Source organism: Lutjanus erythropterus, chromosome 24 (genome assembly GCF_056507025.1).
Source record: "Lutjanus erythropterus isolate fLutEry1 chromosome 24, fLutEry1.hap2, whole genome shotgun sequence".
Lineage (NCBI taxonomy): Eukaryota > Metazoa > Chordata > Actinopteri > Lutjaniformes > Lutjanidae > Lutjanus > Lutjanus erythropterus.
Genome location: NC_139340.1, coordinates 18547716 through 18573127, shown reverse-complemented (window position 1 = coordinate 18573127; position 25412 = coordinate 18547716). Strand labels below are relative to the sequence as shown.

At 42.8% G+C, this 25412-nt stretch overlaps 1 protein-coding gene across 7 annotated transcripts in view; it reads right to left on the bottom strand.

Annotated features, from left to right (window-relative positions):
* Window positions 1-25412, bottom strand: part of agap1 (ArfGAP with GTPase domain, ankyrin repeat and PH domain 1) — a 124723-nt gene that overhangs the window by 35295 nt on the left and 64016 nt on the right. For all 7 annotated transcript variants that reach the window (XM_084713404.1, XM_084713405.1, XM_084713403.1 and 4 more), the window contains 4 exons: window positions 18654-18781; window positions 17172-17327; window positions 16633-16725; window positions 2877-2981 (listed from right to left, as the gene is read on the bottom strand). In XM_084713404.1, the coding sequence (XP_084569530.1) occupies window positions 2877-2981; window positions 16633-16725; window positions 17172-17327; window positions 18654-18781 (482 nt within the window). The remainder of the gene's footprint in view (window positions 1-2876; window positions 2982-16632; window positions 16726-17171; window positions 17328-18653; window positions 18782-25412) is intronic.

The following is a 25412-nucleotide window of genomic DNA, read 5'->3' as shown; positions in this document are numbered from 1 at the left end:
ATTTGCATCGGGGAGCTTTCATCATCGGCCCGATCGTCCACGCCACGCAGCGGCGTCCAGGACGGACGTGTGTATCGACCAAACACGCCGACAGCAGGTGGTGTGTGAAAATGCATCAGAGTGTCGAAGAAAGGGAGTGTGTTTGGAGCTGTTTAAGAGTGTGTGTGCACACATGCATGAGTGTGTGTGTGTGTAAATGGATGCATAAACGGTGGCGTCAGGGTGAAAAATGCGCGGCGAACAGAGAGCTGAATACTGCTGACGCCGAGGGAAACATGAATCCATAAAGAGCGAGCTCGTCCAAAAACACGATCGATGGATGAAGAGACGGCGGCAGATAAAAGAGGAGAAGAAGAAGACGAGGAGGAGGAGCAGGAGACATTAAGAAGGAAGTGATGAAGGTGACAAAATGGATAAAAGAGACAGTGGAGGTGTTTTTATTGTAACACACTCACAGGAAGTGTTGAAACTGCTGAAACAAGCCAAACAACAAACCAACCAAACTCCATTCAAAAAATCACTCATTTTAACTCAAAGAACAAATGAAGACTGAAGTCTGCACACCGAAGTCACAACTCAAACAAAGTAGGACAGTTAAACTGAGCAAAATGTTAATGGAGTTTGGCAGACAGTGAGGTGAAGACGAGGGGAAACAATTCATATCAACCATAGACTGTATATCAAACAGGATTTTAAACTATTTAACACACAGTCTGTGTCTCCAGCTCGCTATCTGGACTGCAGGACTCATTTTTGGATGCACACACTGCTCCTTTAAAGCAGGTTAGAGTCTTCAGTGGCAGGATTTTAATTATTTACATGTCCTGATTTTGGTGTGTGAGCGTTCACCTGCTCAGGCTTCTTCATTCCTACAGAAGCACCTTTAAAAACCGTCTGCCTCTGACTGTTAATGACGACGAGAGGCGATTAATTACTCTCTCGCCTGTTTTTTGGCCCCATCTTCTTCACTTTGGAGGAGACTTTTCTTGCCAATTAGGTGGCATCTATTGCCATCCACTTAATTAGCGGCATTAATGTGATTTCTTTGCACATAGTCGGGCAATTAGCGGCGCTGATTGAGTTTCATTCGATTAGCCTCCGCAAACACGCTAATTGACGCCTGAGCTGCAGATGCAACGCGCTCAGGAAAAAAACCTGGCTTTTTGGTGCTGGAGGGGGTTTGACTGTGTGTGTGTGTTTATATGTGTGTGTTGATGTGTTAAGTGATGAGTTTTAACACTAATTTACTGCCTCGGCTGCTCTAATCACTGATGGACGTGTTTCTCAGCCTGGAAACGTCTCAGGCATCAGCAGCTCCACAGGGAATCAAACCGACAACCTCCGGCTGCAGCAGTGCCCTGCTCAAAGCTCCTGACCATGAGCACGCTAAATGAAAAAACTGACTATAATATTTATTATTAAATGTGTCTATCACACATGCAGCGGCGATGTTCATTATTCTGCCACTTTATTATCGAACAGCTCCTGCTAGCTTATCTGTTGTTTTGTTGTTGGCGCTGCTAGCTGACCCCATACAAAACTCCAGCAGGAAAACTGTCAATTTAAGGTAGCTGCAGAATAAACCTTATTGTGAACTGAAAATTTGTGTTTAATTAATTTAATCACTGAGGGATTTTTATTTTGGCCCTGTATGCAAGTATTCCGTGTAAAAAAGTGATAATTATTCATTTTAAATGTTGTTTAGCCTTAATAACCTTGGCATTTAACTTGAGCTAAAATGCAGATTTTTTCGATTGAGATTTGGTTAAGACTTTGTTCTACAAGTTGGAACTTAAAAAATTGGATCTTGATGCTTCAAACAAATCCCATTTGTTACATTTGCTGTTCCTGGTTTCTTAAACGTGACAATTTTCATTTTTTCTTTGTCTTATGTGTTTGGGGTTTTTTTTTGTCAGCTGTTTATGTGTCATAACAAGCAACTCGAGGGTAACTTTGACTGTTTAGTGGAATTTTATTTAAAATAGGAGCCAAAACAAAAGTGCTGCATTTATGTTTTTGTTGAGAATTATTATTTTTAACCCTGATCAAAATAATTAATGATTTATCACAATAGTTATCAGTTGATTTCTGGTGTGAGGCTGATCCACCGAACAGAAACAGTATGAAAAAAAATATCTTCTGCAGAACTTTTACTCTGAAAATCTCTAATTGACTAAAAAAATTAAACCAATTCTGACCTGTCAAAATAAAAGATTAATTCCCCCGCAGATTAAACACTTAATTATGTTATTAAAAAACATTACTGATAAAGTAAATTTAACGAAAAACCTGTCGCTTGTTGAAGCAGAAGACAGAGAGAGAAAATCAGCTCCAGGAGGGAGAGAAAAAGAGACAGAAAGACACAAAAACACTGTGTGTGTGTGTGTGTGTGTGTGTGTGTGTGTGTGTGTGTGTGTGTGTGTGTGTGTGTGTGTGTGTGTGTGTGTGTGAGTGATAATAAAGCAGCGTCGGGGCAGGATATTGTGCCAACAGGGCAGAGAGCCGGGGCAATTAGCAGAGACATTACAGCTGATATTCACATCATCAACGCCGACGTGGGCAAACAGATGACGAGTCCTAATTAATACACAAGCCATCAACACTCTGTGTGTGTGTGTGTGTGTGTGTGTGTGTGTGTGTGTGTGTGTGTGTGTGTGTGTGTGTGTGTGTGTGTGTGTGTGTGTGTGGCCAAGCAGTTTCTGGACTCTCACACACACACAGCAGAGAGAGATGAAGAGCAGCAGATAGATGGAGGTCAGTGCAGGCTGGCAGAGCGCTGGAGTCTAATAAGCAATCAGAGAGGGTTAGTAATGAGTGTGTGGTGTGTGTGTGTGTGTGTGTGTGTGTGTGTGTGTGTGTGTGTGTGGGTGTCTTACATGCAGGCTGGGGTGGTAGGTGAGCAGCCCGTTGTCACACAGCGTCACGTACTTCTTCTTCCACTCCTTGTTGAGGGATTTACCGCTTCTCTTCAGCAACATGCCCTGCACACAGGAAACAAAGACACGTTTAACACACTGACCGATGTTTTAAACCTTCAAGAATGTGACCATGAGAATATCATTTGCGGGATAATTAATCATCTTTTACTTGTATTATGTTATACCAGTGTAGGAAGCTAAGTTTCTGCCATATTTGTAATATTTTCTGATGGGAAACCACAGTTCTAGAATCCAAAAATCACTCTCTCCATACCAACCAAACTCCACTGGAAAAATCTGTCATTTTACCTCATAGAACACATGAGCTGCTGCCTCCATCTGTTAGCTTATTTGCATTATTGTGCAACTTTGGTCAATCTGAGCTGTCCTCATAAAAGGCTGAAGTCGTACAAAAATACAAACTAACTAACAGATGGAGGCAGCAGTAGAACAGCAATGCCTGTTTTCTGTGAGGTAAAATTACTGATTTAGCCTGTGGAGTTTGGTTGATTCAGAGTGAGTGATATTTGGCTTATTAGACACTGTTTTTTTCCAAGGTAAAGTGGTGAAAATATTCTAAATACAGTGTACATTTTGCTGCAATACATTGTTCTGCTTCTCCACTGAAAAGACCACATTTTGTCCACAGGAAGGGCATTTTACCACGTTTGACCAGCAGGGATCGCCGCCCTTGAGTCGACTAGTGCACAGAGACATTGCATTATTGAAATAGAAAAGAGACACAAAGCTGTTGTCTAAAATATCACTGTAAGCTGAGGCATTAAGATTTCCTGAACCATGAAGAACCCAACTTTAATTGGACAGGGGTGTCCACATACTTTTAGCCATGCATTGTAGAAAGTGAATGTCACTGTGTCCTGTTTGTGCATTTTTACAACATCTCGATTCTTCGATTCTGCTGTTTGGAGCTAAATGACAGCCAGAGGCTTCGGAGTGCAGATAACGAGCTCACAGGCGGATTAAACACGAGTTCATCTCTCCACAAAACAACATCCGAACATGAGAAATTTGCACCGGAGCTGAAAGGAGCTCGAAGTAAAGCAGCGAGAAGAGAAAAGATGGAGGGAAATCAGCAGTTATTTAATTGTCTGACTCTCTTTCTCTCTCCTACGCACATCAGCTGCGGCTGACTGACCGTTTAGGCCGAGCGACCGCCCGCTCGCCCGCCCACACTTCATTTGAGCCGGATTCATTAGGTTAGAGAGGGAGAGAGAGCAAGAAGGTCACGGGGAAGGCGGGAGAGAGGGAACCGAAATGGGAGAAAGAAGAGAGATCAAAAAGAGAAGAGAAGGGGAGAGAGGCAGGGGGGAGAGTGGGAGGCGGCGGCGGGGGATAAAACTGTCCGCTGATTAGCAATTACAGCCGCGCTGCCACGCGTGTCACTTCACTGGACCTCTACAACATTAACACTCCGACAGAGGATATTAATAGAGTCCAGCCGTGAAGGGAGGAGGGGGGGGGGGAGTCAGAGGCACCACTGAAGAAGAGGGCGAGGGGAGGGGGGGCGAGATGGACAGGCCGGCTGATGGACAGAAGCCTGGTCTCCGCCGCCCCGACCGCTCAGCTTTCATTAAGGCGGTCGGCGGTGGTGGGACAGAGCGGCAGGCCCGGGGTCACCCTCGCCGCCAGTGACGGTACATTCGGTGTAATTGGCGGTGACATAACGCCAGGAAGGAACGCCTCAGAGTGACAAAGAGGGAAGTCGAAAGCAGGCAGCGGTGCTGAGCTATGAAACAAATTAGACAAATCTGTCCACGTCCAAAATGTCGTCCTAAAGAGTCTCAAAAGTGAGATCGTCCTGGTGTGACAGTGGACATGCCAAGAGATTTGGGAAAATAAAAATACTACAGAAAGGTTGTAAAACTGATCTGCACAGCACAAAGACATAAATCAACAACATCCAGAAACACTGCAGACTTTTCTGGACCATTTCAGATTGTTTTCACAAATCATGGACATCGTGACCATCCAGACTTTTACCAGCAGCCACATCAGTGCTGAAAGGTACATTCAGGTGTTTGGAGCGACGTATGATGCCGTCCCTGCTGTCTTTTTCAGAGACGTCCCTGCTTATTTCAGCGAGACGACACCAAGACACGTTGTGGACGTGTTCCAGCAGCGTGTCTTCATAGTAAAAGAGTTCAGGTCCTAGACTGACCTGCCTGCAGTCCAGACGTGTCTCCCATTGAAAATGTGTGTTGCATTATGAAGCACAAAATACGACAACAGAGACTGTGGACTGTTGAGCAGCTGAAGAGAATTTCGTCGTATGAACAGGCCTCAGCAGACGGTCCGCTCCATCAGGATTGGACGCCCGTTGGATGCAGTCTGACTTTGGCAAACTGTCGTGTCTCTTATGGATGGGAATTTATTCCATGATACAGACGTTTAAACGTCATTTAACCAACTTGTCAAACGCACATCTGCTGCATTAAAGTTGTATTAGTCTTGTTTAAAACAGCACAGACGGTCAATTACGACTTTCTTTTTCTTAATGAAAAGAGAAAATGGAAAAGATCTGGTCCTTTTCCAGTTTTGACACGTCTAGACTCAACTTCAAAGCAGCAATGTTCAATATTTTCCAACAGATTAATGCCTGTGACGCATCAATAACTAATAAAAATCAACAATAACGGTTTAAAATAACAAGAAGAAGAACATTTGGCCACCAAGGAGAACCGAACTTCAAGACCTGCTCATGTAATGAAGAGGAAGTGTCGGATGCTGCAGAAAAAACTTCCAGACGTCCACTTTGAACTCTTCTTCTGGTCAGTAATGTTGCAGCGTCTCCAGTGAGTCCACTAATTTCAGCTCATGTCATGAGGAAGTAAAGCAGATCAGTGTGTGTGTGTGTGTGTGTGTGTGTGTTGCTGTTACAACAACAGGGGTTCCCCACGGTGCGCTAAACGCGACTTGACGAGCTTCCTGCTGCTCTGAAGTGAAAGCTGCCGGCAGCCGTGCAGCTGTCAGGCCAGCTGATCATCCATTACTGCCTGTTAGTGAGCGAGCGGCAACATGTTTCCAGGCAGAGAGACGGCGAGAGAGACGTGTGTTTACATCGTCATCAATTAAGACTGTTTTTTTTTTTAGGTCAGCTCAGACTCACAGGTTTGTTTTAATTGATTAAATGGACATTTAATAATCATCAACGGACGAATCAGAAATCAGATCTCTTACTGTAGATAAACTAAACATTATAGAATACAGTCAGTCAAACCAGCTGACCTTTATATGGTTTTACCGTCTGTTGGTTTGTCTTATGATTTGTCTTAGCTTTAGTATTTAATAAATTGTTCTTGTTTTTATGCAAACTCAGTGTTGAAATGTTTGGTTGAAAGGACAGTTGAACAATCAACCAAAAATATATATTTTTTGCCACCAAGAAAAAAAGGACACGAAGCACAGGAAGGAATTCAGACGGATTAAAAGTAAAAGTAAGGACTAAATGAAAAGGTCAGTGGGATCTTTGAGTGATGCTGAAGTGGACGGTTGATCTCCACCACTGCAGGCCCGGACTGAACTAAACTGAGGGGTGAGCCAATATTTCTTACACTTTTCCATCCAAACCTGGTATTTGGGGTAGAGAGACGTCAGCAAATTAATTTTGGCCATCCATCCTGAGGATGACAAGCGATCAGTTTGCTCGAGGGGAAGGCTAATTGAACGCCGCGTCGAAATCCTCCTGATGGGTAATATCTTTCATTATTCACCTCCCCGGGCTTCGTGACACACACACACTCACACACACTCACACACACACAGACACACGTCGCCTCTTATTTTACCTTCAGGAGGGGTGGGGGGGGGGGGGTGGGGGGGCTGGCAGCCATGACAGCTCACAAGGTCTCCACATGGGAAAATAGATGTGGGGAGATAAATACATCCTCAGATACACTCTCTCCTCGCCGTACTGAGGCACTTCTCCGCCCCGGTGAAGTATTGTGGGGTAGTGCTTAGGAAAAGGTCGCTAGCTTGGGGGGGCGAGGAGATGAAGTCATTTGTTAGGCATCCGAAAACGTCCGAGGGCATTACTGAGATTCACAAGTGTGGGTTCCACTTTAAAGAACAAAACAAGGAAGCGACGCTCAAGTGGACAGAAGCAGGAATGTGAGGAAGGAAGCAAAGGAAGGAAGGACGCAAGAGTCTTCTGCTAGATGCTTGTTATACACGCTTAGAAATAAGGGTTCCGATAGGGTTCTTCCTGTAGGGCTGGGGTTCTATACAGAACCATTTGCTTCTGAAGAAAGTGTTTGTCAAAGGTTCTTTGTAAGACTAAGGATTCCATTAAAAATTCTTTTCATCCAAAGAACCCTTTCATTATTCAGTGTTTGTCAAGGGTTCTTTGTAAACTCTGTCTTCCAAAAAGAGTTCTTGAAAGGCAGCTGGTTCTGGGTAGAACCTGAGCTCTTCAACAAGAACCTTTCTGGAACCATCATTTCTAAGAGTGTAGATGCTCAGAGACTCAGAACTCCTGCGGACACACTCTCTCTTCCTTCATCCTCAGACTCCTTCGCCTCGGTGAAGTATCGTGCCGTAGTGCTTAAGAAAAGGTCGCTAGCTCGGGGGAAGCCAAAAGATGAAGTCATTCGTTAAGACGACGCATCTGAAAACGCTCACGGGGGTCTCATACCTGAGGGTCTCTGATTAAAGACCGCGGCAGTCACATGTCGGACGCGTTAAGAGGAGGGATGGAACCACATACGTTATCAGGAAGCAGAAAAAAGATTAATGAGCTCGCTCAAAAAATGAAACTTTGCCTTTTATCTCATTGTGTTCACTTTGTGGCTTGTACAATATCAGAAAATCCTTAAAAATGACAAAAATAAACCGTAAAATTAAACAAAATCCCTCCTTGCAAACCTTCCAATGTGTGAATCAAAGCTCACCAGAGAGAAACCACCTGATAAAGGAACTTTTTAAGGTTTGTTTGCTTCTGGAAGCTGCCTGTCTGTTGATACAGACTAATCTACTCTCTAATCACTCAATCACCCCCCTATTTTCCTCAGACAATGGACTCTCCCCAGGCCTCTTCAAGGCAGTGACAGCGGATCTTAGAGGAGATATAGGGGAGGCACTATCTGTGGAAAAGACCCTCCAGAGGACGGGATGATCTCGAAGGGGCCGGAGCCCTTTTGTTCTTCGACGTCCCCAGAGAGCAGGAGGCTAAATTAGAGGTGTCACCCCTCACCGACAGCAGGGTGTCGGGGGGGTGAGGGTGACGGCTGGTGGGAGGAAAGCCGGACGCTCCCTCCGCTATCGCGGCGGCCATCTGATCCGGCCTGAGCAGCGATCACAGGTCATCCATCATCCTTTCAGACGGAGGAGAGCGCGTTGGTTTGTATTGAGTCGGGACGGTGAAATGTTGACTTGTCTCATCATGAAGACAAAAAGGGAAATAAAGGAAGAAGACTGACTCTCTGCAGGTTGATGCACCTCGGTGGGCTGCAGCTGGTAAAGATATACATGAATGAGCAGAGATATCGGCTCCACGGGCCACCAAGCACCTAAATTCAGTGACTAAAGTACATTTCTCCAATTTAATGCAACTTAACACTCCCTTAACTGTCCTCCTCTGTGACTGGACAGTGACAGTTACAAGTTTGACGTACAGCGCTCACCCTGCAGTGGACACAGCCGCTAAAAAGTGCAGTTTTCAGTTGGTTTGTTTGTCTGTTTGTCTGCACGACAACAGACCAACTGCTGGACGGATTTCCATGAAACTTGGTGGGAAAGTGTAGCACGGGCCAAGAAGGAACCCATTAAATCTGGGGTTCCTGCACCTTCTCCAAAGTCAAATTAAAGCACTTTTCAAGAAGATTCAAGGTGCGTTTTCAAGCTATTGCAGCACCTTACATCTGTGGTAAATTACATATTTATTAGGGTCTATTACGGCTAAGATTTTCCTCAGACGAATCAGATTTGGACGTCTTATACGAATATTTGATGATCCAAGTGCTTTCAAGAACCCTGTAAACTTCCAAATGCCCTTTTCCACCAAATAAGCTCTAGTTCTTCAACTGGTACTTTCAAGATCCTTGGAACTTGGGTTCTACCTGGTGAACAAGCCCATATTTCAACTAGTTTTGAGTGGAACCATTGCAACAACAACCTGCAGAATATGACACACCCACTTTGGTTTCGGAGGAAAATCTTTTTTTGGTTCCAGTTGTGAATTTCTGATGGGAGAACAGTTGAACAGCGTTGGTTCCTTGTTGGTGGAAAAGTGTCTGTCTAGTTCCTTCTCAGATTAAGTGATTTAAAGGATTGTTAGAGGCCTGAGGAGGTGAAAATATTTATTGTTTTTCCTTGAATCATTTTCTGACCCGTTTGATTTCTGTCTGGATATTTCTTGCCTGTTTCATCGGGGGTCATAAGAGGAACAGTTCTGTCTGTATTCAGCAGGACACCTCAAAAACCTGCTGACAGGTTTGAATCAAATTTGGTGTGAAGTGTTTTCGTTTTTGGCGCAGATGCAGATCTGATAAGAGAATTCAGAATATTTTTGAGTATTTCCTGATGAGCTACAGCTCTTACTTAGTTCCAGACCTACGTTTTTAATTTTTTAAAATAATCCCCTGCTATTAAAAGCACACACTTAGAGGACTGCACAGCCTTGGCAGAGCTGTGTGGTTTTTCTAGTTTAAAGCGGCATTTCCCTCCATGTGGTACTTGACCTGACGACAGCCGCTGCAGGGGACGACGGAGGAAAAACTAAATATTTACCACGGCTGAGGTGAAACAGCACAAATCAGAAAACCACCAAAGAAGAAGAGAAGAAAATCTGCCGCAAACATCAAAACACACACGCAGCAGCGTCAGTCTCCACGACAAGGTCGGCGTTGATGAGGCAAGGACAGCGAAGGGCAGGCCCAGGGGAGCAGGACGCAGACCAGATCAAATAAAACACCACAGAAGAAGAGGGGGGTTGAAGAGGAGCTGATTTATCTGATAAGAGTTCTGGGTAATTAATTAGAAACTCAATTATCCAAACCTTACTTCAGCAGTCTCAATTCATTAGTGGATAAAAAACCTCGCCCCTCGCTCGACTCTGACAAGCAGAGAGAGACGGGATGTGAAGAAAACACGACTCCTCTTCCTCTGCGAGGGACCCTCAGGTCACCGCTGGTCGCTTTTGTCCAGACGAGTGTACACAAACAAACACACACACACACACACACACACACACACACACACACACACACACACACACACACGCCGTGTGAAACAACAAAGCGACCACAGGGACACTTCCAGCGTGCTCGGAGCAACACCCCCCGTGCCAAAACAAAAACTGTCGCGAGCGCTCCGTGGAGACCGCCACGCCGAGGCGTAATGAGCACAATCTAAAAATGCTCTTTGATTGACGCCTGTGTTCCTTGTTTTAATTATTTCTCAAACTAAAAAGGGAGAGACGTCCCTCCAACACATCCTCGACCCCCCCACCCACCGAAAAATCTAATTTCCAGGGGTTAGTGTGCATGACAAAAATGTCATCATGGCCAAAATGGCTCCGAGCAGTGACAACCTTTCCCAGGGAAATGATATTTTTCCAATCCGGCGGAAGGCGGATCGTGTCACCCTCGTTAAAGCCTTGATAGCAGGTCTTTAATATTCACTGTCTTAATTAGGGCCGCAGTTAATTTCATTAAATTCTTTGGCTGCTAAATGAAGCAGATTATGAGACATCTTTTATTGCGAAGCGTGAAATTACAGCCTGCCCGCTGCCAATGGCGGGGCGAAACTAATGAATTACAGGGTAAATAACACCCGAATTAACCATCCAATTTAACTCCTTACAAAGCGCCCGGCGCCGAGGGGGGACGAGTAGACTTGTCAAAACCACCCAGCCCCGCGCTCGTCTGCAACCCCGCGAGAGGCAATTACAACCGCGACACTAATCAGCTCCTCACAGGAACAAGACGACGCCGTCCGAGACTCCTGACTCAGACTCTAGAGAGGAAATGTTCATTTACAGTAGGAGGTCGTCCAGTTGGAGGTCAGGGAATCTATTAACTGCTCACTGGCTGGTTTTACACAAAGAATCGGGGCTTCAGCAGCTGGAAATGTCTTCTCGACACAGGACAAAGTCAACTAACGCGTTCTCTAAGAGTTGTCTCAATGTTGAAGGTGTACAGATCTGTAGGACAACTTGTGGAAAGTGAAGTCATGTTCAAAAAAGCGACGCAACAGCGCCCTCTTGGATGCTCCTATGATAGATAAAACGTGATGAAGTGCCCTCTTAAGTGCCCTTCAAATGAACAAAATGTGGTAAAGTGCCCTCTGCTCAGTCCCCGACAGCTCCCAAACATGTATATCCAGGTCAGACTGCTGCGCCCACTAGCTTCTCCATACAAAAGTCCAATATGGAAACTGCTGATTTAAGATAGCTACAGAGTGAGCTTTATTTTGAACTGAATATCTCATAATTCATTGATGGTTTGTTGTTTTGACCATGTATGGATTTCAGTTCATGTATTGTGTGTAAAGAAGTCATGATTATTTATTTAATGTGTTGTTTAGTCTTAACAACCTGTGCATTTACCTTAAACAAAAATGCAGATTTTTTGACTGAGGTTTGGTGGAGAATGTGTCGTCCAACATAAACTACTTATTTTTAAGCTACTTATTTGACATAAATCAGGGTTTGTTTGTTTTGTTTTTTTTCTCCCAGCGGACGTGAAGCATCAGATTTGACTCTCTGAACCTTCAGAACACATGTGAACAGGATCTGGACTCGCCTCTGATTCCCTGACTGTAATGAAAGTGAAGGATCACTTCCTCCTCTGATTATGCATCACTGAGTCGGCCTTGAGCGAGATGCTGAGCACCCAAATTGCTCCAGAGGAGCTGCTCAGTGGCCACCAGTAAAAGGCTGTATGTGTACTGGGCGGCTCCCAGTGAAACAGCAGCGTGCTCCGTCAACCTTCACTGAGTAAATAAAGGTTTAGAAGAAGTAAAAAAAAAACACATCCTCTCTGGTGTGTCAGTGGTCCCAGCGGCTCGGCTGCTGCGTCGGAGGAAATTAATTTGTTAGATTGTTGCTTTTCAAAGCGCCTCGGTCAGCCGCGTGACAGAGACACGAGCGGGCCTCTCCGGTAATTAGCGGCTAATTAGCGGCGTGGAGCAGATGTCGGAGGAGCCCTGCGCCGTCAACAGCCTCTGTAAACAAAGCTGGACGCATCCGCTCACTTCAAGAAAGGAGAAGAAGAAGAAGAAGAAGAGGAGGAGAGGGAAAAAAAACACCAATCGGCCGGCGGTACGGCCGGCGTTTCCTCTGTGGTTTCATGTGGCAGCGGAGCGGCTCAGCAGGAGGTGTCAGCCTCCACTCCACATGTGCTTCCTGTTTTAGATCCTCGTGCAGGTCGCAGGCGTACATGTCGTCCCTCAGAGAGTTAATTATAACAAACATGTTCATGTTTGGCTCTTTAAAGGGAGATTTCACCAAATTCAACTGTCGCAGAGGTTGAAAACATGAAGGCAACGTTTCTGACTTTTCAATCAATCTGCAGTTTCGTCTGCATCTTTTTATATAAACGTCTGATAAATACGAACTTTGGGAAGCATCAGAATAAATAACATTAATAACATTTCATATCTGTGACCTTCCACAGCAGATTTTTGACTGCATTTGGTTAAATCATTTGAGTCTGTAAAATGTTTTTAAAAATGTTTTAAGACATTTTGTTAGAAGATTCTGCCTCCAGATCAAACCCACTCGTTTGATTTCATCTGTATTCAAGACATTTTATTTATTTTTCCCAGCAGTGCAGTTGTGTTTCTCAAAGACTCAAACCACACAATTCTTTCTTTCTCTGCTGCTTCATCAACTGAAGTTAATTTAATCCAGAAGCTTATTTAACCAAATTAAAATGATTCAATAAAAGTTATATTGTTTGTGAGCTACTTAAGTTAACAAAATGCTACATTGTGTGCTAGCAAGCTAGAATTTGACAAAATATTAAATTGTTTGTTAACTAGATGAAAAAAGTTAACAAAAATGTTACATTGGTTTTTTTTAGCTTCTTAAAAAAGACAACAAAACATTCTCATCCAGTTTAACCTCGACGATAAGTTCAAAGTTTCATATATTAAATGTTTCCTTGTGTTTCTGTGAAGATAAACTAAATATCTTTGTGGGTTTTTTCCAGATTCACCTGCAGATGAACTGAAGTAGAACCTGTTGGAGGTGATGATGACGAGAGGAGGCTACGTGACACGTCTGACCTCGTCCCGCCCACACGCCCACACACGCCCACACACACACACACACACACACACACACACACACACACACACACACACACACACACACTTATTCTGGGCCTGTTATTACATGAGTGTAAATGTAAACGTTTATGCCATGCTGTGTGTGTGTGTGTGTGTGTGTGTGTGTGTGTGTGTGTGTGTGTGTGTGTGTGTGTGTGTGTATTTGTACTGGCTAATTGCCTCAGAGTGGAAGTCCGCCCCATTCTCATTACAGCCAACTGAGTCCACCGTGTCCCGGCCTCCGTGTGTGTGTGTCTGTGTGTGTGTGTGTGTTCGTGTGTGTGTGTGTGTGTGTGTGTGTGTGTGTGTGTGTGTGTGTGTGTGTGTGTGGTTTTAATGAGCGCTGGACTCTCTTAACGAAGGCGTTCTCCTTTAACAAAAGGCGAAGTGAACTGCCGTCACCTCGAGTGGTCGAGAGTCACACTGAGAGTCGCTCTAATGAGATCAGGACCGCCGCACAAGTGGCTCAAACACACACACACACACAGGTAACACACACACACACACACACACACACACACACAGGTAACACACACAGGTAACACACACACACACACACACACACACACACACACACAGGTACAGAATAAGCAGTAGAAGAAGAAGAAGCAGAAAATCCAGATAAAGAAAAACGTCTGAACTTCTGATTATCGTTTGTGACGTAAAATGAAATATGTAAGACTAATATCAATATTTAATTATCTAATTTTGTTTATTTAATTTCATTTTTTTCTTTCATCATTACTTTTTTCTTTATTTTATATTTATATTTTTTATTTTATTCTTTTGCCCACCCACCCTGTGTGACACAAAATTCACTATCGCTAATTTAATTATTTCATTTTTAGCCTATTTCATTTTTTATTTTATTCTTTTTCTTTATATCTTTATTTTATTTCTTATTTTTAATTAAAAAATATTTTTTCTTTTATTTATTTTTTCCCTTTCTTGTTTTTTTTATTTTATTTTGAAATATTTTATGTATTTTTTAAACTGACCATTCATTCTTTATTTTATTATATGTTGTTACGATTTTTTTTTTATTTTAGTCCCCCAACACACACAGACAAAATTAATTATATCGCACCACTTTGGATATTTATTTATTTATTTTTATTTTTATTATTTTTATTTTTATTTATTAATTATTTTATTTTTATACCCTTTTCTTTATTTTATCTTTATTTTTTTCATTTTTTTTTAATCTATTCACTTTATTTTATCTACCGTTTCCCATTTATATTTCAGTTTTGTTATTTCTTGACTTTACATTTATATTTTTTCATTTTATATAATTTCATTTTTATTTTTTTTTATTTTTTCACTTTTGAAAAAGATTTTATTTAGCGATAGCTGAGTTTATAGAAAATAATCACCGTGGAAACGATCACAACGAGATATTTTATTGATTGATTGTTTCTCTTCCTGATCTTAGTGGGATGATTCCCACAATAAAATACAAATAAAAGTCAGGATGATGATTAAGTCAGTGGTTTGTGTTCTCGTGTTCCTCTACATGTAAATGTCTGCTGGAGTTCATGTTGGGAGACAAAAAGGTGACGCAGAGTCAGACCGCCGTCTCATTAAAAACAAGTGTGAACACGGCGCTAATGGGAGGACGTGCAGGAAGCAGAGCGGAGTGCAAATGGAGCGTTAATGGGGAAAAGGTAGTTGAACCTTGAATGTGAAGTGCAATCTCTTCCTCTAACACACTCAGAGTCTAATTAGGGAGCAGGTCTGCGGCGCGTCGAGCCCGCCGTCGACACACTGAGGAGCGGGCGGGGAGACGAGGCGAGAGCGACCACAGGGAACCATCAAATCAATTAACGTCCACTTCCAAAAAAAAAAGAAAGAAAGAAAATACAACAGGAGGAAGCGCGGCGCTCTGCCTCACAGCGCTGCCTCTTCTGCTTTATTCTGCCGCCGAGGGCTGCGGGGGGGTTATTGTGTCTGCCACGCCGTGACACGCCAGGCAAAGAACACGTCCGACTTTATTAGCACGGATTTCATCAGGTGACTCAATAAATAAACTTCTGATGAGCAGGTTTTCAGATAACGAATCCTGGGCGATAACCAGCTCAGTAATCGTCAGTTAACGTGGACGGCGAGACTTCAGGTGTGATGATCTGGACAGGAAACATCCACCTGTCGCGTCACTCGAGGTGGAACCACTCGGATGTTCTTAAACGTTCCAGTTTAAGTTCATATTAGAGCTGCAAAAAAAGTCATGCTGCAATTATTCTGACTGAAAGCTGCATTTGACTGAATTGTGGTTTTTGCATCACGATTCTCATTTATGCTGAAAAAAGACGGGCCTTCGTGCCCCGGCGTGAGTCAGGCGTGCAGCAGCCACTTCCTGCTTCCACTAGGTGGTGCTACACTGCACTGGTGCAGATCGAATCATCGATACTAAAGTTAGAGCGATTTCGTGTTTCGTGGCGAGACGTTAAAACTCGCCACGCCCTTCAACATCTTTTAATAATCTTTGATCACGAGGTCGTCTAGAGGGAACACAGGAATCTTCTAATAACCTCCTAATGAAAAGTGTTTCCGACACTCCAACCTGCACTCAAACCAAATTAACGGCACCACAAACCCTCGACTCCGCCTGCTGGGCTCCACCGCCACCTGAACACCACAGAAGAAGAAGAAGAAGACGGTGAGTTTGAAGCTGCAGAGAGATTCTCACACGACGTTCAGCTGCAATTACCGTCCGCTCTGCTGCGATGGCGCGGCGGGCTTTTTTTCTTAAACGACGGCCCCCTGAACACAAACAGCAGCACACGCCTCCCCCTCCCCCTCCTGAGGCCCGCCTCCCCCCCTAATCAGAGATGCGATTTGTTCATTAGGAGATTACAAACGAGGCCGCGGCGGCGACACAAGAGGCCGCGATTAGTGCTCACTAATTGCCTGATTTGCTTGTCGGGAGACCCCGCCGCCGCCGCCGTCGCCCCCGCCGCCCCCCCTCCCACTGCTGCTCCGACACGAGAGGAGCTTGTTTGCGTCAAATTAAGAGCCGATTCAGGTGCTCTCCTCGCCATCGCAGCAGGCGTGTGTTGCGGAGATGTTCGCCCTCCCCTTCATCCTCTGCTTCGCCTTTTATTCCTTGAAAACGCGGCTGCCAAAAAGCTCCGATCAAAGCGCCCGGGAGGACAAAAAAAAAAAAAACAGAGGAAAAGAGGCGTCTTTGAAAAGGAGAAGAGGAGGACATGAAGTGGACGAGCAGAGGGAGGGGAGGAGGAGAGACAAAAAAAAGAAAAGAAGAGAAAAAGATCCATTCCCTCTCCTGCTCCTAATGATCTGGTTGGAGGACCCGGGAGAGCCCCTCACTCTAATTGATGTTAAGTGTGTGATTTCACTGTTAATCAAGGCCGAGGCATCAAACACACACACACACACACACACACACACACACAGGAAGTCTCACCTGTTTGATGGGGATGGCTCGCCCGCTGCCGATGCTGTCGGCTCGAGCCTCCAGGCCTTTCTTGTCCTTGTCCGTCTCGCTCGCCTTCCTCGACTGTCGAGCAGACGAGATAATAACCGTCACCAACTATCGACGCTGACGTTCTAATAAAGACCATCACCTGTTCCACTCGATGCAAAACATTTAATTCTGGGAGAACTTAACAAGCTAAAACACAGAATGTTAAGACTGAGGACGTAAAAGACAAAGAACTTTTGTGTTTTTAAGGTTTGTTCAGAGCAGGTGTCGACTGAAAGAGACAAAAAAATTAAATCCTCTTTTTCCCTGAAGACTCAATAAGAAGAAGTCAGCACTAAAATTTAACACAAACAACTAACGGACTAATGAATTATGGACCTAACATGTAATTGATTAGTGGGAAAATTATTGCCAGATTGATCACAAGTTGAAAAATGGTTCAAACATGTGAGAACATGTTTAAATAATTTTACGGGCGTCAAAAAGTTTTTCACTTTTCACTGTCCAGGGTTTCGACTCACGGTGAAGAGGTTGGAGCGGCGTTTGGACTGTTTCCGGACGGGCGTCGGCGTGTTGGTGGTCTGCGGCACGTCGATGCGGAGCTCCTTCTGGCTGGTGCTGGGCGTGGACGGCACCGACGACGAGTAGTCGCTCAGACTGCCGCCGCCGTTACTCGTCTGGAGGGACAGAAGAAGGAAAGTAATGATTTGGAACGTTTTTTAATCCTGGGAAATCTGACTGAGTTCTGTCTTTAAAAGAACGAAGAAATCATAAGAACTTTGATTATAATGTTTCACATATTTGTGCTTTAGAACTGGAACAAAGCCCGGTACGTGAATGTGTTCCACAGTGGAGGAAAAAAAAGTTGTCTCATCAGTGAAACAGGCGTCTCCTGAGCGCAGGACGAGGACGAGGCGGCCAACGTTCCACAGTAATCAGCGAGAGCTAAAGATGCACCGAGGGCCGATTTGTGGAGGCGGCCAACGGAGATAAACACGGCTCTCGGGGGACGCGGCGGCGCTGCTCAGACACGCTGAGCGATGACTTTTTAATGAGAAATCCATGCAGGACTGAGGGATGAGGATCGAAGAGCTTAACGGCCTGAAGCTGCACTCACAGAGAGAACATGGAACTGTAGAACTCTTCCAAGGTTCCTAAAGCAAAAATAAAGACTCCAGGTCTTTATCATCACATCTAAACTGTGTCGCCGGGCGGAACAGGAAAACTTTTTTTAAAGCTCCGCCTTTGATGTCAGACGCAACAAAACGACGACAAAATACGGAACAGACGAGATCGTTTCATTTCAAATATGAAAAGGTTTTTGCTTTAAACAATCTACCCAGAAGTTCTACCCAGAACCATTTGCTTGTGAAGAATCCCTGTTTCAAAAAAGGGGTTCTTTGTAAGGCTATGGGTTCTGTTAAGCACCCATGTTTTAACAAAGAACACTACATGGAAGAAAGAGTTCTTTCAGGTTTCTTCAGATCCTTGAGGAACTCTGTCGTTGAAGGATCTTTGTACCGTAATATAAAAGGGTTCTCAGCAGAACCTTCTGGATCAGTTCTAGATAAAAACCCCTGAAATAAAGGAGTTAGGCTCGGAACATAAAGGTTCCCAGAGGTTCTCTCAGAGTGTGTGAGTGATTGTGGATGAAACAGATTATGTTGAAATTGGTTCCTAAATAATGGTTCTTTCGTGAAATAAGAACAATGTCTCATATTGACATTTTCTACACAAAGTTCTCAAACATACGATGATCTTATAGACCATGATGCATTGCTGTACATTAAAGCAGTTAAAAATATATATATATATCAAGAATAATCATAAAACACTAACAGAAGAGCTGCAACATCAATATTTCTGAATAAAAAAATCCATATAGATTTTTCATAAATTATGTGACTATAATGACAAAGAGGGTAAAGAACAGTTAGAACAGTGTGGTGAGTTCAAGGTCCAGCCAGTAGAACCAGGAAAAGACAACACTTGTGACCTCTGACCTGGCTGATGTGGACGGCCGATACTTGTGTGGCGCAGACAGACGAGTGACTCGGTGAGTTCGGGAGCGACTTGCACGGCCCGATGGACAGCTGCTGCTTCTTCCTGGTGGCCACGATCTTCTGGGCGACTGAAACACACACACACACACGTCACATGATCAGATCAGTGACCAATGAGAAGACAGCTGAGAAACACCAGGATCCGTGTCCAAACATTCATAACTTAGCTTTTTTTTAAACCCGTCTCAGAGTTTCTTGTCTCTGTCTTCGCTGCCCTTGGCTCAGCCCCCGTGTCACCTGGAGGTAAATGTTTACGACCGGCTCCTCATTAACGAAGCCGGCGGCTTTAACGAGCCCAATTAAAACAATGGCTTCATCTGTGAGCGCGTGAAACGGAGCCGTGTTTATTGGAACAGAGATAATGGAGTCACTAAAGTCTTAACTCTCTCCTGTCTCCAGATCCTCAAACACATCGTCAGGACCTCCTCTGTCTCGTTTTTAAAAACTTCAGCTCCAAACAGAAATAAAAACACAACGCAATGATTTCAAATCCTTTCTGACCTCTGGAAACACCACAAAGACGAGATGTTTAAAGGTCAAACTGTAAAACTTTGCTTTACTTTGGATTCAAACGGATCAAATGTTGCTGAGACGTTGGCTTCCTGTGGCCTGAACAGGCAGCTGGCGATGGACCAATAGGAGTGAGGCTCTCACACACATGTCAGCGCGTCCTGCACCTGGCAGGCTGTATTTTACTTTAAGTGTTAAGAACAGTTATGATAAGGCCGCGCTAAATATTTAAACTGCACGGTTAATGCAATTTAACTTTATCCATCAATCTCAGTTCTGCTCTGAGAAGCTGCCATTTTCTTCTAATGGAAACGTCTCCCCTTTGATCAGATTTATGACGGGGCTGCACCACCGCGCCACACATAAAGAGGACGGGGGAGGACGGGGGAGGAGGACGGGGGTGAAGCTGACTCTGCACTTCACTTTAAAGTCAAACACTGAAGACACACACAGCAGGTGGTGTCAGATCACAGAAAAATGGAACTACTGGGAATAATGAGGGATGAAAAAACACAAAAAGTGACACAGTATCATGATAAAAAGTCCACGATATATTTATCGTAATGTTAACACAGAAAAATGATGACTTGAAAAAATGACCTTTATTCAATAAGACTGATGTTTTTACAAAATTAGATTTGTTTTCTTGCTTCAGTAAAATAAAATAAAAGTAGCAGCCACGACCTGAACATGTGCAAAACATCTCAACTAAAGGTTAAAGGTCAGAAAAACTTTTTAAAAGTTTATCTCAAGAGTCAAAAAGTGAAGTTGGGCTCAAATTCAAAAACAAACTTAAAGTTGACTTCTTCTTCTTCTTCTTCTTCTTCTTCTTCTTCTTCTTCTTCTATTTTTTGCAACTCCAGACAGATTTTCTTCTCTTTTCTTTTTTTGAACAAAACGAGCTCTTTTGATCCTAAAGTTTGGAACTTGTGTAAAACTGACTGAACGACTCCCAGTGTGACTTTAATGACCGGTGGAGAAAACGGCAGCGACAGAAGTGACCTGAAGGATGTTACACAACTCACACACCACACAAATGTTGTAAAACGGTTAAAGTTTGGTTCAGGTTAGGCAACAAAAATACTTGGTTTGGTTTGGGGAAAAGATTGTCGTGATTAAAGTGATGTGATGGAAGTCTTTACAAAATAAATAAATAAGATTTAGTTTAGTTTTTGTTTTTTAATTGTGCAAAATTAACACATCTGTCAGTTTCTACATGAATCAGACAGAAATATTAATATCTGCATGTTCGTGTGTGTGTGTGTGATCTTGTGACACAGTAGCGGTTGTGTGTGTGTGTGTGAACACTGACTCTGATTGTACGAACAGTTATGAGCGATTGTGTGAGAGTGTGTGTGGTCATCTCAGCTCGTTAGTGTGCGCTAACGAAGCGCCCTGCATCTGCACCCTGACATGGATTAGAAAAAAGAAGAAGAAGAAGAAGAAGAGAGAGAGCGAGAGAGAGAGTGTGTGTGTGTGTGTGTGTGTGTGTGTGTGTGTGTGTGTGTGTGTGTGTGTGTGTGTGTGTGTGTGTGTGTGTTGGGGGGTTCATGTCGGTGTAATTAGGCTAATTAAATTAGTGCGCTGATGGACGAGGGAGCACAGCGCTGTCACCCTCCTCCATCCCTCACACAGAGGTCACTCCCCCCGACTGGACCAGGCTTCACTTCCCATTACAGCAAATTACATGTCACACACACACACACACACACACACACACACACACACACACACACAGCTGCAGCCTTAAACAAAGAAAATTAGTGAAACACATAAAGAGAAAAACACGATTATCTTCATTATTTGTTGACAGGGTCGTGTTTGTTGGACGATGCGTTCAGGTTCAGGGTCGTACAAACGGTCACACAAGGACAGTTTATGACTCAGGCTTCAAAGTTTTTGTACAAAAATTTAAGAACATTATCTTAATGATAAATGAACGTTTTACAAAAATTAATACAAACTTGTCAGGATTTTTTGGGCATTTAAACTAAAATTTAAATGTACTTTTTATCAGATGCTTTAAACATGTAATATCTACGTTCTGCCACTGGGGTCTCTCTAACATTAAAAAAGTAAGTAAGTAGTTTGATGATGTGAAGTAGTGTGGGATCATGGGAGTTGTTGTCTTTCTTGTTAAACAGCTGTCATAGCTGAAGAAAATTGTTTTATTGATGTAATATTTAGTTCTGTGCGCAAACTTCCTTTTTCACTCTGTGAAGAATCCGACGTATCACGTTTTCCCTGCTGTTAGCAGTTAGCTATACACACCACCTGCTAACATTTCCTAGCTAGCAAGTCATGTGACGTTTGGATAATGTTTTAGCTAGCTGACATACAACGATGTTTTGTTCCCCGTTGAGCTTCACAGACCAGCTGTGACTATCAAACACACCCACTGAAACGTGGATTTACATGACTGAGATCAGTTTTTATTGGTGCTGCAGAGCTCTGCTCACTTTTAAATCTGGATTCAATCATTTTAAATGATCAGAACTAACCCTGGATTAATAAACTTTTATTAATAAACTTCTGTTAGAAGCCATGATTGAAGGATACTTTTGGGTGTGATGTGTACTTTTCAATATTTTCTGACACTATATTTACCAAACAATCAATTAATTATTTAGAAAATAATTATTACATTTATCAATAATTAATTTAATGATTAATTTCAGCTGTAAATTGCTTTAACCTGAGAAAAATGAGAAGTTTTACAGCTGTAGAGCGACTGAAGGATTTATCAACATCATCAGTCTCTTTATACTGAAGACACTTAAACAATCCCTCCTCCTCCTCCTCCTCCTCTTCCTCCTCTTCCTCACCCCTTCTCCCCCGAACACAGAAATTGTCACAATGGCGAGCAGGCCAATTATTTTTTAACACTAAATGTTGTGGTCATTCGTGCAACTTTCCCGCTCTCCCTCACTCATTGTGCAGCCGCTAGAACTCATCACAACCTTTATTACATTTACGATGCTCAGCACAGACGCTTTAATGCACCACACACACACAAATACACACACACACACACACACACACACACACACAAAGCAATCATGTCAAATTAGTGCGAATCAGCGTTTCTTCAACCGGCAGCCTCTCCTTGTCGCCGTGACGATCCAGCTGATTATGAAGCTGAATATGAGCGTTGTAATAATTAAAGCCCCGCCCCCCATCGGCCAGCCGGCCCGACCCGCCACGATCGATGCAGACTTCAAATGAAGCGAAGGTCACAGGAATATGCATGTGAGATCAATACACACACACACACACACACACACACACACACAGATTCATAAATTGTGATTTTATTCTGGATCGACAAACACGACGAACACGTTTGCAAATGTCATTTAAATCAGAGCGTTCAGTCACCAGCTGTCAGAGCAGGAAGTGAAGAAATGAAACTCTGGAACAACAAGTGACCACTTCAGCTGACGGACAATAAAAAAAATAAATCAGAAACACAAAATATTCATATTCTAAATAAAGATGTATGTATACGATCAATCAAATGTTGAAGATCAAACTGCAGGATGAAAAACAAACAGAAAAATAAGGAAGAAACTTTAAGAAAAGGTAATATATTTATCTGTTTATAAACTTTAAAATGTGCTCAGTCCCTTCAGATATGACACCTTATCAATGTTCAGAACTTATTTATCTACATTTTTGTGTTTAAATGAACTTAATATTGAAAAATGTTCACATTTTGTCATGTAGTGAGCTTTTATTTTGAAAATCCAGGTGTGCAGATCAGTCAGACAGGTGAGTTTCAAAATGTTTAAACTACCAACAACAAACTGACTGCGACTCTGCAGCTCTGATGTGTGTGTGTGTGTGTGTGTGTGTGTGTGTGTGTGTGTGTGTGTGTGTGTGTGTGTGTGAGTGATGATGCGATGCTTCTGACCAATTAGACGAAGGCGAGTGTTTTAAGTGGCTGAAGGCCGAGAGCCGAGCGCCGTCATTACTTAAGTCCTCGCCGCAAATTAAGGTCACGATAAGACGTAATTAAAGACAGAGAGGCTGTGTGTGTGTGTGTGTGTGTGTGTGTGTGTGTATTCTCTACCAAAACATGGAGCACAAATAAAAACACACACTCCACAAAACACACATCTGATATAATGTGTGTATTCTTGTTATATTCACATCACACACACCAATACAACAGATAAATACTGTGACACACACATCAATGTACACAATCTCTCTCAAACACACACACACACAGCTGCATGAGCGCGTGGACACACACATCTTATCTACATTGTTTCCTTTTTACATCTTTTACAATGTTTTTGTCTTGTTACTTTTGTTTTTACGTTTTTACGACTCTTTTATGTCCCGTTGTGTCAATTTTACGTCATGTTACCTCTTTTTTTGTTTTTTTAACATCTCATGTTGTTTGTTCTTTGTTCTTCTTTAACATCATTTTTGTCTCATTACATCTTTGTCACATCCTGTTACGTCTTTTATTCTTCTTTTTTGTCTCGTTACGTCTTTGAGGTAGTTTTTCATCTTGTTTCATTTTTTATGTCCTTTCCGTCTCGTCCCGTCTGTCCTATGTGATGTCCTCTGACGATCCACCAGTCAATCGTCTTTTCTATGTCTTATTGTTTCGTCCATTCAGGTTGATATCAGTCTTGATGTTTGAAGGCGACGCACAATGATGCAAAATAATCAATAATCAATAATTCACCTCAGAGTCGTTCAAACTAAAGTAACAAGTCTGAGTTCAGATGTAGAAACATAAAGTACAGAAACCTGAAGACTCTGAATACAGAAGTAAACAACTTAAAAAGATGAAAATGCACACACACACACACACACACACACACACACACACACACACACACACACACACACTCAGAGCTGCAGGCTGCTGTCTTGTTTCAGGCGTCGACAGAAAACATTAAACTCATCGTTCTGCTGGATGATTAAAAAACTGATTAATTTGAGATAATGACGAGAAGAATACAAGGAGACAGTGTCAGAGACAATAACACACACACATTAACACACACACACACACACACACACACACACACACACACACACACACACAACTACAAACACACACACTAATACAAACACACACGGTGGAATAATTAAGAAGATAATAAGGCAGCGTTTAGTGTGGAGAGATTCCTCCTGGGCCGAGAACACTGAGAACACACACACACACACACACACACACACACACACACACACACACACACACACACACACACACACACACACACACACACTTTATTCATTCATGTTTCCCTTCAGCTCTTCTTCTTCTGTGGTTTCCCCTGATTTTCTTCTTCTTCTCTCATCAAATTATTTTCCAGCAAACTGAGCCTCTCAGAATTATTTATCATTCTATATCTGACAGAAGCTGATCAATATTTAAACTGATCACTTCCTCTGCTCGGCGTGTTTGTGGTTGTGAGGACTGTGTCTCTGTTCCTGCACTGCCCCCTTCAGGACAAACAGAGAAATGACAACTGACAAGTCTGCAGCGTTTTCTTTTCCTTTTCGAGTGATATTCTAGATTTTTCTTCTCATTTCTTTAATCCAAACTACAAAGTTTTGGTAGAAAAATTGAGCAAAATTATTTGAATTATTAGAAACAGATATTTTAACAGTTTCATTGGGAATGTTTCTGAAAATTCTTATAAAGCTGTCAGACTTTTTGGAACATATTTTGGGGCATTTACACACTGCTGTATGAAAAATATGAGCTGTTAACTGTGAATATTTCCTGTTTTTCTTCTTCTTTCTTAAGAGTTAACTGATTTTTGTTTTGTTGATTATTTGCTCTGTGATTATCATGTTTCCACCACAGGAACCAGGGTCTACATGAAGTTCTGGGGTCATTATTTAACCCCCCAAAAAGTTCTTAATTGGGGAACTTTGGAGTTTGCAGCACTGATCATTTCGATCATTCGCATTTTATTTCAACCAGTTTGTTTTTTCAGTTTTCCACACATCAACATGGAGTTACAGAATAAAGCAGACTAACCAATGACAAAGTCCACCTTAAAAGCAGACGACAACTTGCTGAAAGAACCTTCTGGTTCCTTGAAAAGGAGTTCCTGGGACTAAAAGTTCTGTGTCCTTTGGATGGAAACGCAACTTCAACATGCAGCTACAGAAGAAATGATACAGCAGATGATGGACAACGGCCAGGTTTCCATT